The sequence below is a fragment of the Aptenodytes patagonicus genome, chromosome 6 (assembly GCF_965638725.1).
Source record: "Aptenodytes patagonicus chromosome 6, bAptPat1.pri.cur, whole genome shotgun sequence".
NCBI classification, from domain to species: Eukaryota; Metazoa; Chordata; class Aves; order Sphenisciformes; family Spheniscidae; genus Aptenodytes; species Aptenodytes patagonicus.
In genome coordinates this window covers 59,452,106-59,464,980 of record NC_134954.1, presented here as the reverse complement: position 1 = coordinate 59,464,980, position 12,875 = coordinate 59,452,106, and the positions used below count along the sequence as shown (strand labels likewise).

Sequence of the window (12,875 nt, the reverse complement as noted above, 5' to 3'; positions counted from 1 at the left end):
TATTCAGTTTTTGTGTCAAATCTAGGATTCGGAGAGGACTATGAAGGGTTTTGTGTCAATATTCTGTACCAGCAGTCAGGGCTGGGGTTTTACTTCCCAACCCTGGCATGAAAACAAAATGTACACTGATTATGATGCCCTGCAAAATGCTTTTCTGCTGGTGTGTGAAAAGCCATTGCTGATGAAGTTGATCAATTCTTGTTTTTCTGCTCTTCCCATTTGTGTGTGTGCATGTGCACACATCTCTTGTCTTATGCCTAGACTGCAAGCTATGTTGGAAATCATTTGGGGTGGGGGATTGCCTGATTGCTAGCCCAAAGAAGGGCTTTTGGTCAGTGGCAAGCACTCCTAGGGACTAAGATAACATCAGGAACAATAATAATAATAATAGGAAGCAGACCTGATTTCCTTGGCTGATTAATCTGAAATCTCCTTAGAGACATTCAGGAAGACAACGTACAGCTTTCTTTTGCAGTTGCTGACTGTTTTTTTTGTCTACAGGTTTCCCATAAAATGTTTGTCACAGTGCCAAGCTGCTCTATTCCTTTCATATGCAAAGTGCTTTGAAGAGAGAATCCCTCAATTACCAATATTCCCAAAGCATGGCGATGTAGTAAGGAGGGAAAGGGGATTTTTGTCTTCAGACATCACTCAATATAAAAAGGAAATGCTTGTGTTTGCAGGGTCAGTCTTCTGGTACAAGGTTTTTGAAGCATTCATGTGAGATTTACTCTTTTGTAGCTATACTAATATCACCATTTTGCACTCTATTTTGAGAATAATTATAGATAATAATGTGGGTTTTGAGATACACAGATGTCGTGGTTTAATCTCAGTCGGCAACTAAGCACCACGCAGCCGCTCACTCACTCCCCCCCACCCGGTGGGATGGGGGAGAGAATTGAAAGAGCGCAAGTTAGAAAAAGTCGTGGGTTGAGATAAAAACAGTTTAATAATTGAAATAAAATGATAATAATATGATAATAATAATACACAAAGCAAGTGATGCACAGTACAATTGCTCACCACCCGCTGACCGATGCCCAGCCAGTCCCCGAGCAGCGGCCCCCCCTGGCCAGCTTTCCCCCCAGTTTATGTACTGAGCATGACGTCACATGGTATGGAATGTCCCTTTGGCCAGTTTGGGTCAGCTGTCCTGGCTGTGCCCCCTCCCAGCTTCTTGTGCACCTCCAGCCTTCTCAGTCGGTAGAGCATGGGAAACTAAAAAGTCCTTGTCTAGTGTAAGCATTACCTAGCAACAACTAAAACATCGGTGCGTTATCAACTTTGTTCTCATCCTAAATCCAAAACGCTGTACCAGCTACTAGAAAGGAAATTAACTCTATCCCTGCCGAAACCAGGACAACAGAATAGGAAGAACACTGGTAATGATATTCTCAAAGAATACAGGGAAGGTAATGCAGAACAAGAAGTACTCAATATATGTGATGAAATATTTGCCATTCTTTATACATCTCTGCTGATGATTTAATATCCAACAGGTGCCAAGATATACGTGATACAGCATCTACTATAAAATCAGCAGGCTTCAGTTTCATCAAAGAGCCTGGATGTAATTTGGTTGAGAAATTCTCTCTGTTGTTAATGTTGGGAGAAAGCTAGTGTTGTGCCAATGTTTAAATAAATAAATGCATAAATCATGTCCCACTGGTGATCCATGGGCAGAATGTGACTTTGGTACCAGACACTTTCATCCAGCTCAAAGCCCTGTCCTGGTAGCAAAGGGGAATGGCTGCTCCCTCAGCAGACATGTCCTGGGGGACTCCTGGGTGCCAGGAGGAGGAGGAGGCTGGAGAGCCCTGGGGGGACAGGCCCTGTGGGGTGGGTAACAGATAGGGTGAGTCAGGAGGTGCTCAGAGGACAGGAGGGCCTCTCTGGCCCCAGAGACTTGCCCTGCTGCTGCCTCTCCCCAGGGACCTGAGCGAAGTCCACCCAAACCAGGCTTGTCCTTAGCTACGCACTGCTCACCCTATGGCCAAAATCGCAGATACAGTCCTGCCTGTGAGATGTGCCACTTTAAGGGGGGCTGGGGGGATGACCTGAGGGAAAAATGAGGGGGGCACCCCACATCTCCCTTCCCTCTCACCCAGCTGGGCCGTACCCGGCACAGCTGCCCTCCGCGGCCTGCCCGGCACCAGCCTCGGCCCAACTCGAGCCATGGCTGAGGAAGCCGTGTACCCTCACAGGGCCGCGGGGACGCCTCCCCTCCCCGCTGCTGGAGCCTGGGGATGGGTCAGTGCCAGGACGGGCCCCTCTCGTCCCCTCGGTCCTCCCCTCAGCGCCTCTCCCCTCTCGGTCCCGCCCGCGCCGCCGCCCGCCGCCGGGTGGCGCTGCCCCTCCCGCGGAACGCGAGGTGCCGCCGCCGTGTTCCCGGGGGGGACGCGGAGCGGACAGGGCGCGTCGTCGGCCGGAGCGCTGAGCGCGGCGCACCGCGTCCCGGAACGAGGGAGATGGCGCGCAGGGCTAAGGTGAGGGGAGGGGAGAGGGGGTCCTCCAGTCTCCCGACAGCCTTTGGGCACTCCCCCCCACTTCGTCCGCCGTCCCCCCAAAGCCCAGTGTGGTGGGGACGTGCCTCAGGGGTGGGGTGGGGTGTCGTGGAGGGGGTGCTGCCCGCTCGGGCCCGGCCGCGGCTGAGCGCCTAGGGGGCCATGGCAGCGGGGCCCTCCTCTGTGGGCCGGAGCCGCCGTTGCCCGCCTGTAACGCGAGCGCTGTATAAGCTTTGGCCCTGGGCGGCTGTTTGTGGCGGTGGGTGTTTGCGCGATCCCGTGCTCGCTGCGGGGGGCTTCTGACGGCGCCTCGGGGTTGTTCCGGTAGTGCCTTTCCGTGAGCTGAACACGGCCGGTCCGCTCGTGCTCACCTGAAGGAGTTGGCTTTACTGCCCTTAGGCGGCTTGTCTGTACCGCAGTCAGCGTGGGGCGGAGCCGGCCCGGCTGGCCCTCGGTGAGCTGACCCGGTATTTGTAGCAAACGGCACAACAGCCGGGGCTGCAAAACCCGTCTCTAAAACCGAGTGACTCCTCCCTGTGCCGACCTCCGAAGTGCTGCTGGTACAAAGCTGTCTAATTCAAAGGGACTAAAGTATTCTTGTCTCGGGGGCAGCTGCAGTTTTGAGCGCAGTGCAGCTACCACAGTAGTAATTGCTGTTGCTCTTGCTAAAATAATAGAAATGGGTTTGCCCTTTTAAAAATGCAGTTTGTTTGTCTGGTACGTTTAAGGCATCCTGTTGGTGAAAGCTGTGTTAAGCTCTGTTCTGATACAGGGCAGTTTAGTATCTGTTAAACACAGGCAAAGTCTGTGCTGAAGGCTAAAGTGCTGCTGTAGCCATATCTCTCTTAGCTTTATTATCACTAGCTTCAGCACTGAGAGGTTAGAGATCAAGGCAGGCTCGTTCTGTTTTCATGCTTATCAGTACTTGAGCAAAGCAGATTGATGTTAGCTCAGGTGTGACAATGTTGTCCTACAATCACACATGCTGAGTATCTTAAAAGCGTAGCTTAGTATACTGCCCCTGAAAATGGCAGTACTGGATGCTCAGAGGTGAGATGCACAGAGGTTAATAACAGATGAAGGGACGTATAGAGGAGGATTGCCAAAAGAGAGACCTGCCCTCTTCCTGGAGGATTCCACATACCTGAATAGGCACCAGGCTTGGAGTTTGCTGCCTTCCAGAAGAGCATGTTAGCACTTGACACTTGATCATTTTCTCTCAACCAAAAGAGCAGCTCTTCGCTCCTGCATCTGCTCAGTTTCTTTGCTGTCATCTTGCCAGCTGTGAAGAGCATTTTACCTGGTTTTGACAACAGGATTAATTCAGCTGACAGCCATGGTGTGTCTTGAGGCAGGACAGCAACAAGCAGAGGGTCTGCAGTTACTGAAGCTGGTAGAGTAATTCCTCAGGCTGGCAGGTGAGCAGTAACAAGGCTCTTGTGAGAACCTAGTGCAGCCCCAGTTACTGCCTCTATTTCACTCTAAGCTTTTGCAGACCTAGCTGACTCAGAGGCATTAATTCCTAGCTCCCAGGCAAGCCACCAGTGAAAACAGAGTGAGGAATAAGCTGAGACTGAGTATAACCTGCTGGATGTCTTGTGGAGTTGTGTTGCTAAGTCATCTTTCTTTCTTCCCCTTGTCCTGTTTTAGGAGGATGCGGGGAGTTAAACCAGTGCTTGTTAAAATGACAGGGGAGGTGCACAATATATTTTGGGAAAAGGAGGAGGATAAGAAAATAGTTTGAGAGCTGCTAATTCAGAGTATTAGCTAATCTGGGCAAATTATTTCTATAAACTTGATATTAAGAAATATCTATTTGGGTGACAAAAAGAATCAGGTTCTTTTGGTTGATGTTTAAAAAGGTACTTGGAGTTATTTGCATGGTCGTATGCAAAAGAGCTTAGACCAACACCTTTTCTTTCTGTTCATCCCTTTTGTTTTGCAAAAGCAGACTATGCATCTTGTGTCGCTTGATTCTCAATCTTCTGATTTATTGCCCACATCCTTTTGGCAGCTTCACTTCTTAAAGAACTGGATATATTTTGTATTTGAAAACAAGCTGACTGGTTCCAAACTAGGTAATACCTAACTTTCCTGTGTTCTGGCAAACAATAATTTTTTGTACACAGTGTAATTGAAGCTACTGGCTATCCACCAGACAAGGTTTTGATGTGTACTTAAAAAAACCTTGGTTTAATCGGTGACAATAAATTTGAGCTGGCCTTTTTTCAGTGTCCTTGGAGATGCAGGACATATTTTTGCGGTATTGGTCTTGTACCTTCGTTCAGCTGGATGATAAAATTACTTAGGTTAATCAAGCTAAGTAGAGTCTGTGGAAGAACTTTAGAGGAACTTAGCAAAACCAGTTGAATGAGCAACACATTGCAGGTAATATTCATTATTAATAAATGTTGAACAAGAGAAATCACGAGATGCAATTTTATTTTATTCATATGCTAGTTTATAAATCAATTAAGGGGAAGACTTGGGCACTTATATATAGATTGGTTAAAGCAATGATCAGAAATGCAAACACATATGCTAGCTTGTGGGATTTAAGCCCCTAAGTTGAAATCGGAATTCATCCTTCTGAGGCTTTAAGAGCGTAGCTGTGCGCTGCAGGCACCGGTGATCACTGCAGAGACACCTCCAGTAGCAACAAATGTTCTGGCTCTCCCTGGAAGCCATAGGACTGCAGTCATTCTTATGTTCTTGGGTTAGACCCAACAGTGGTCTACAGCTATTACGAGCTACTGCGAGGGGTGGATGTTGCTGTAGAGTTTAGGCCACAAGCTTCTATATCTACCTTGTGTTGTGCAGATATAGTGTATTGTGTTGTGCTGGTAATTGTCAACTGAAATATCTCTGTTTTATTTCCTAGTGGGCCTTTAGTTCCCTGATATGTTCACGGGGTTGAACAGAAATTGCCCCTCTTAACATATTATTGTGTAACGTAGGATTTTTTGTATTTTCCACTGAGATGCCTGGAACATGGTACAGGATTAAATGATTCTCAGTTCAGTGAGAATAACAGTTACTGTAAAAGAAACCAATAGTGACGTAGTTTGATTTTTAGGTTTTGTATGTTCAAGAATCTGAACTAACCCTTTTAAGTAATTATGCTTATATTGGCCCTTTTACATTCTTATTAAGTATTGTCGTTCCTGTCTAGGCGGCCATAGTGCTGTGCCTGGATGTGGGCTTTACAATGAGCAATTCTGCCTCTGGTGAGGAGTCTTCACTTGAACAAGCCAAGAAGGTTATGACAAAGTTTGTGCAGCGACAGGTATGTGTGACTTTCCATGTGATTAAAAACTGTTAAAAAGGGAGAGGAAGCAATGACATCTGTGAAATATTTTCCTCATTTACTAATAATTGAAATAAATGAGAAATGAGTAAGAATTAGTCCATTTTTATGCAGAAGTAACAGTGCTCTTTGTTTCAGCTGTACTTTTGTGGAGATATGGCAGTTGGATTGGTCACTCCTTTTCTTTAGGGCAGTAGAAACTTTTAGGGGAAAAAAGTACTCTTCTCTTTCTCTAAAATGTTTCAACCTTCTTAAGATTTACCATACTGAAGACTCATTTCAAGGACTAAGTCAGCCAATTTTACTTGTTTTATGCCAGATATCCTCATGTCAGTCTGCTAGTTTAATTATATCTAAATGAGTGAACTCTCTGTAAGATTGCAGAGGTAAGGTAGGATAGGACTGAAAAAGTAAGAAAAAGTAAATCCATTGTGCTTGACGTTGTTTCAAGATTAGTTCAGCGTGCTCAAGTCTACCTAACATAGTTGTGTACGAATCTACCTGTGTTTTTATACCTGTTTTGTATTTTCTCTGTTTCCAGGTTTTTGCTGAGAGTAAAGATGAAGTTGCTGTAGTTTTGTTTGGCACAGATGGTACTAGGAATGACCTCGCCCGTGGGGATCAATACCAAAACATTACTGTACATAGGTCACTAATGCTACCAGATTTTGATCTGCTGGAAGATATTCAAGATGTTATTAAACCAGACTCTGAACAAGCAGACTGTATCCTTTCGTTGTAGAGCTCTTCTTGAACTGATTCAGCTACATAGGAGACAGGAAGTTAGTGTTGTGAAATGGGCTCAGATTTGCCTCCGAAGTTTTAACTATTGTCAGAGTTCAGCTAATTTGTGGTTGTAAGTTTGTTTAAAAGCAGATTAGCTGCTTTTTGACATTCTTTTAGGCTAGCAGATGGTGTCTTGGCCTTAGGGAATCGTTACTTTTATGAAGTGCTCTGTTAATTAAAGAGAACAAAGATAGCAATAATATAATTTTAGGCCTCGAATAAGGCATGTCTTTTTAAAAATAGTGTTGCAGAACTTGGTTTATGCTTTTTCATCAAATAAAAATATTATTTACGAAATATGTCAGCAGAAGTACCAGAAGCCAGACAAAACAGAATAGAGGTGTATCAGATTGATTTCTGTATGAAGTATTTCTAACACTACCAAATGTCACTTGCTGGTTTGAATGTTGTTCATGTTTGAATGTGTTCTGTTGTTAGCTGCATAAAGTGAAGAGTTTTAAAACAAGGCGATCTCTATAGTGTCCCATTGTGTGTTTCATTTACATACTGTTCTAACTTCCCGTGTTGTCTTCCCTCTTTCTGGCCATAAAATGATTGTAGTGAGGTCTGTTCAGACTGTCAGAGCTGTTTCAGGGAAGCGTGCAGCCAGTCAGCTGTATCTTAGCAGAAGCGGTCATGTTCCTTCTTCAATCGGTGGGCAGGTTTGTGCACAGTGCTAAAAATATGTTCCCAATGAAAATTGTGGTGAGGAAGAAACTATCAAGAGATTGCCAGATGCAGATGTTTTGGAGGACAACTTGCTCGAGAAAATAGTATCATGTATTGAAAGTACAAGTAAATTGTGTTTGTGGATTCAAAGTAATGTTGTAAAGATTAGATTGCTCTTTCATTGGACTTGAGCCTCCTCATTGACAGTTAAAAGATTGGGCCCTGAAGCAGTCTTTTTACTGTTCCATCAGATAAATGGGGAAGAGACAAGATTACAAAACAGACAAGTTATATAGGAACTTCTTGCACAGTAGATATTTGAAGAGTACTTGTCTCAGAAAATTGTTTGCTTGTTAACTAAAATGCATGTTTGTTAGTGTTTGGGAGGGGGTGAAAACAGAAGATTGTTTCATAGGAGAAACACCTCTGTGACATGTTTCATGTTCTAGATGAGATTTTTTCTTAAATTCGCTTAGTTCTGGATGCAATTATTGTGTGTATGGACTTGCTTCAGAAGGAAACAATGTGAGTATGTAAGCCAAAGCCTTTTACAGAATTCTGACCTTGCACTTTGGAGCTGACCTGATTTATTGTCAGTATTACATTGCCAGTATTGTGTAAATATGGAAAATGCTTTTAAAAAAAAAACAACACCAAAACCAAACCAAAACAAACAACACAGTACAGGAGTCTGTCCCTGAAGAATCCCCAGGAGACATCTAGCTTCTCCAGACAATCTAAGAGCTTTCTGATGCAACTGGGAACTTTGCAGTAGGTTCATGAGAATATTAATGCCATTATACAAGGCACAAAGACTTCACTTAGTGTCACATTTCTTGTGATCTGTTTTCAAAAAACATTAATTCAGATGCTAAAATGCATAGAAAAGGGCTACCATATCTTACAAAGAAAAAAAAGAAAGCAAAACTAGAAAGGTGAGTTTGTTCAGCCTAGCTACTTAAAGGCTGTTGGAGATAAGGTGGCTGTTTGTAAATATGCAGGGTGAGGGAGATAAATGTACAGTAGGAAAAAACACTGTTTAAGCTGAAAGAAAATGTTGGCGCAAGTGTTACAAAGTTGTCAATGGATGGACAACTGGAAATGTGGCTGTTTCTGACACTCAGTGGACTGATGGTCCAGGGAAAGGAAGATAGGCTTACTTCCTCTCAAAACAGAGATTGAACATGTTGTTAAAATGATTGTATGATTTAATTGTGGATGCAGAAGACTAGACTTAGTGATGCAATTTGTATTTTTATGATTAAAGTCTAATCGGCATGGAGAACTATCAATTTAATGGTTAAAACTGAGTTGTGAATTAAAATCACTGTATTTATGGCAGTATAACCTTGAATACCTACGGAGCAACTGCTTTTGTTATCTTGTGGGTAAGTTGCATGTGTGCACCAGATCCTTTGATATGGAATTTACCTTCAGTTGAGAAAATACTATTGGGTAAAAATTCAAGAAAATCACCCTTATGCTTGAATATCCGGATAAAAATTATATCAGTTTAACTGAATTCTGTTCTGTAGCTGGCAGAACTTTCTGATGTTTATTGTTACTACTTCTTGGCGTATTAAGTAGGCTTTAAAGTCCATCTTATCCAATGAATCTACTGAATTAGCTTACTGAAATGGAACCCCCGCCAGCAACAGTAATTTAAAATACATTTTCCATTTTCACAAGGACAGGCTTACAGCTGCAAAGGAAATATCCAGTATAATCAATAAACAACCTAATGTATTTTATTAGCATTTTATCTACATTGGTGAAAACTGGCAGAATTCCATTCATTTAGATGTAGTTAGTGATTTATACAGTCACAGGGCTAGAGTCCTCAATTTTAGGGGGTGGGAGTGAGTAGGGGGAATCATATAAAGATAAAAACTTACCATAAATAATATAAGCAATGATAGAACAAGTTCTACCAAGTAGGTTGTTTTTTTTTTTTTTTTTACAAGTATATCACTTTGCAAAATTGAAGCTTTACCAAGGAAAGAATTAGAAAAAGGCCTTCTAGATATTTCCAATATATGTAAATGTTCTTTTTGTATTTTAAGAGGAAAGAGATATGAGAAGAGACACATTGAACTGTTTACAGACCTTAGTAGTCCTGTCAGTGAGGATCAGCTGGAAATTATCATTGCGAACTTGAAGAAAACAGGAATTTCACTTCAGTTTTTGTAAGTATAGAAGTTGCTGTTATACACTATGCCATTTTTTAAAGGGAAATTATTATTCTTTCTTAATAACGAACTTGAAGGAGCTGGTGATCTGTTGGTGTATTTTTTATATAGAGGTATACCAGTATGTGATATGAGTGTTATAAGTACTTACATGAATTACACATGCCATGAATTCCAGTTATGAACCAAGTCCCCTTGATTAAGTGATGTGCAAATACGTGTTAAGATAATGGCTTCTTCTCCAGTTAAGCTTATAGCTTAGAGCCAAAGTCTGAAATGGGAGACAAAAGATCTATATAAGCAGAGAAGTGGGAAACAGTAAGCCAGAAATAGCCTCAGAAGCAGTGGTTTTGTCACAGCAAGAGCCGAGATCCTTTTAGGTAAGGGAGTTACTGGGAAGAAATAACGAGGTATTGTTGCAGATGTTTATAGCCTGATTCTGGTGTCAGTAGAAAAGCAAGTCTGAAGAGAAGGGTTATATTCACAGTGATGGACTTGGAAAATGGAAGCGGAAAATGGAAGCAATGTCTTACACATTATGAGAGGAATCCCTTGGCTGTCTTGGTATATGTTTAGGCATTGATCTGAAGAATCAATGCTGGTGCTGAGATCTGTATCAGTTGTTGCACATGATGGTAACACAGGAAGCTATAGGCCTTCTAGTAGGATATTTAAAAGCAAAACTTTGTGTGAATGTTAATGTTTGCTGTTTATAACAAATGATTTCACAGGAGAAAGTTAAAGCCGCAGTTTTACTTCTGACCATTTTAATATTTACTCTCACTTAGATCCAGCATTCTGTAAGGAGCAATGTTGTGAACTTTATAAATTCATTAAAGCCATTTGCGGATCCACCTGCAACGTAAGAGAGGGGTTAGGTAGGAAAGCGTGACTGAAAATCATGGGCTGATCCTCCACAGAAAAATTCTTTTTTTGCCTGTGCTTGGGAGAGACTGAATGTAAAAATGTCAGACTGCTCTCAGGTTCTGTCTACACAGCAAAAGAAGGAACACTCAACATGCCTTGACATGCCCCTTCTAGGTTATTCGAGCTATTGTTGGCACCGGAGGCAGCGGAGATACAGTACCATGAACCTGAGTACATGCTGCCAGCCAGCGTTACATCTTTCAGAGACCTTGTATTTAGCCCCTGCTACCTTGTCTCCGTATCTGTGTTTGCTATGCAGGCTAGTGCAGATGCTACCGCCACAAGTTAATGTTGCAGTTTTATTCTGTGAGATTTCTGATACATCTTTACATTTTCTTTGTCTGTAATGTTGCAAAGGAAAAGCCCCATGGCTAATAGAAGCACTAGGGAAATGTTGCTGTTAGAGCATCAACTGCAGATTTACACCCTGTCTCCCAGCCACACGAGCAAATGATGCTTTGAGAAATACATGTACAAATGTAAAATACTCAGGGTACTGGTTTAAAAATAATTTCTTGCTAAACCTTGTCCTTTTGTTATAACCCATGCTTCCATCTCTTACGCCCTGTTTATTGATTAGGTTGTAACTTGTGGGTTGGAGTAGCCGCAGTGCCTGTCAATGGGGGTTTGAGTAGCTGCAGTGCCTGTCAACAGGGGTTGATCTCTGGATGGTATTCTTAAATGATTGTTTAACCGTAAACAAGACCTGAACCACATTCAGGAGACATAGCAATAGGACCATGCTGGTTTGAACATCCCAAGGATATTCAAAATTCTCAAGAGCTGTTCTAACTAGCCTGAAGGAGAAAGGGAAGGTGAAGGAGCGGGGGAAAGTGTGCCCCCCATCTCCCCCATAGATTGGTTCCCCAGGGAGAAAAGGTAAAAGGTGTAATTATTAATAGTTTCCGAAAAGTGGCTCCCGAGGTACGTAGGTGACAGCAATGCTGAGTAGAAATACAGAAGTACAAATACAAAAATTAGTCTCACGACCAATACTTTTATCATATCATAAACCAGTAGTGTTACACAGTGCAGCAAAATTATATCCTTGCCCCAGCTCCCAGAGGTGATAGACAGCACAGCAGGGAACACGTACAGCAAGTAAGGTGTTACACAAAAACTTTGAGAGCAAGCATGACAACTTTGAGAGTAAATTAATCAACATTGTGACCAGCGACTATTAAACCAATATGATGAATGCTTATAACAAATTTGCCTTAACACGCTCTGGTCAGATCTGTCATTATCTCAGCCCTTCGTGCCCCATGTTGGGTGCCAACAGGACTGTTGTGGTTTAACTCAGCAGGCAGCTAAACACCACACAGCTGTGCGTTCACTCCCCACCCTCCCCAGTGGGATGGGGGAGAGAATCGGGGAAAAAAAGAAAAAAGTAAAATTCGTGTGTTGAGGTAAAGACAGTTTAATAGGACAGAAAAGGAAGGGAAAAATAATAATAATGATGATAAAAGAATATACAAAATAAGTGATGCACAATGCAATTGCTCACCAACCGATGTGCAGCCAGTTCCTGAGCAGCGGTTGCTGCCCCTTGGCCAACTCCCCCCAGTTTATATACTGAGCATGATGTCACATGGTATGGAATATCCCTTTGGCCAGTTTAGGTCAGCTGTCCTGGCTGTGCCCCCTCCCAGCTTCTCGCTGGCAGGGCATGGGAAGCTGAAAACTCCTTGACTAGTGTAAGCACTACTGAGCAACAACTAAAACATCGGTGTGTTATCAACATTATTCTCATGCTAAATCCAAAACACAGCACTGTACCAGCTACTAGGAAGGAAATTAATCCCAGCCAAAACCAGGACAGACAGACAGACAGTTGGTTTTCCTCTCTGTTATCAAGGACCGAGCACATGCTGAGCACTGTGTAGCTTTGGGTATTACACAGTTCTCATCACAGGAGTCTCTTAAGCACTGTATAATGAAAGTAACCTAACTTTTATGTATCAGAGGTTTGAAGCTTTTTGCTGTCGTAACTGCTTTAAAATACAGTTTCTCTTTGTCAGTGGATGCTGCTTCCTTAAAAGGTACCAAACACTTTGTTGAAGTTTGATCTTTTAATTCTGCTGTATGTGACATTGTTGTGCATATTGTTAACTCTGCTTATTGTATGTTGCTCCACAGATAAGTTTAGTGGGTACTAATGAGGTGAAAGTAAGGTAGAGATCTGTAGGCTGCTTTTTGAAAACATAATACAATGCTAAAATTCTTTTACTTTGTGGAAATGTGGTAAAAAGTATCATGTGGTTCATTCAAAATGGGATCAGACAAAAGATTTGAAAAATCTGCAGGCATTGTCAGAGGCACAGAGTAAAGGATCTTACACATCTCTCTCTTCTGTGGTTATTATACTTAGTTAACTCTGTTATATTTTGAAGAGCAGCAAAATAATTTTATCTATAACCCCTGGCTAAAGTTTTAAATCTGATTCTTGAAGTGCAGGAAAATGTGTCATCTTCAGTCAGAAATTCACCT

At 42.5% G+C, this 12,875-nt stretch overlaps 1 protein-coding gene across 4 annotated transcripts in view; it reads left to right on the top strand.

The window, feature by feature from the left end:
- Positions 1-2,432: 2,432 nt before the first annotated feature.
- XRCC5 (X-ray repair cross complementing 5) overlaps positions 2,433-12,875 on the top strand; it is a 54,995-nt gene continuing 44,552 nt past the window's right edge. For 3 of the 4 annotated variants that reach the window (XM_076342884.1, XM_076342886.1, XM_076342885.1), the window contains exons 1-5: positions 2,438-2,489; positions 5,680-5,793; positions 6,356-6,539; positions 7,746-7,794; positions 9,333-9,455. In XM_076342884.1, the coding sequence (XP_076198999.1) occupies positions 2,472-2,489; positions 5,680-5,793; positions 6,356-6,539; positions 7,746-7,794; positions 9,333-9,455 (488 nt within the window). In that variant the 5' untranslated portion in view covers positions 2,438-2,471. Of the gene's footprint in view, positions 2,490-5,679; positions 5,794-6,355; positions 6,540-7,745; positions 7,795-9,332; positions 9,456-12,875 lie in introns of all 4 variants that reach the window. The other variant, XM_076342887.1, reaches the window with a different exon arrangement.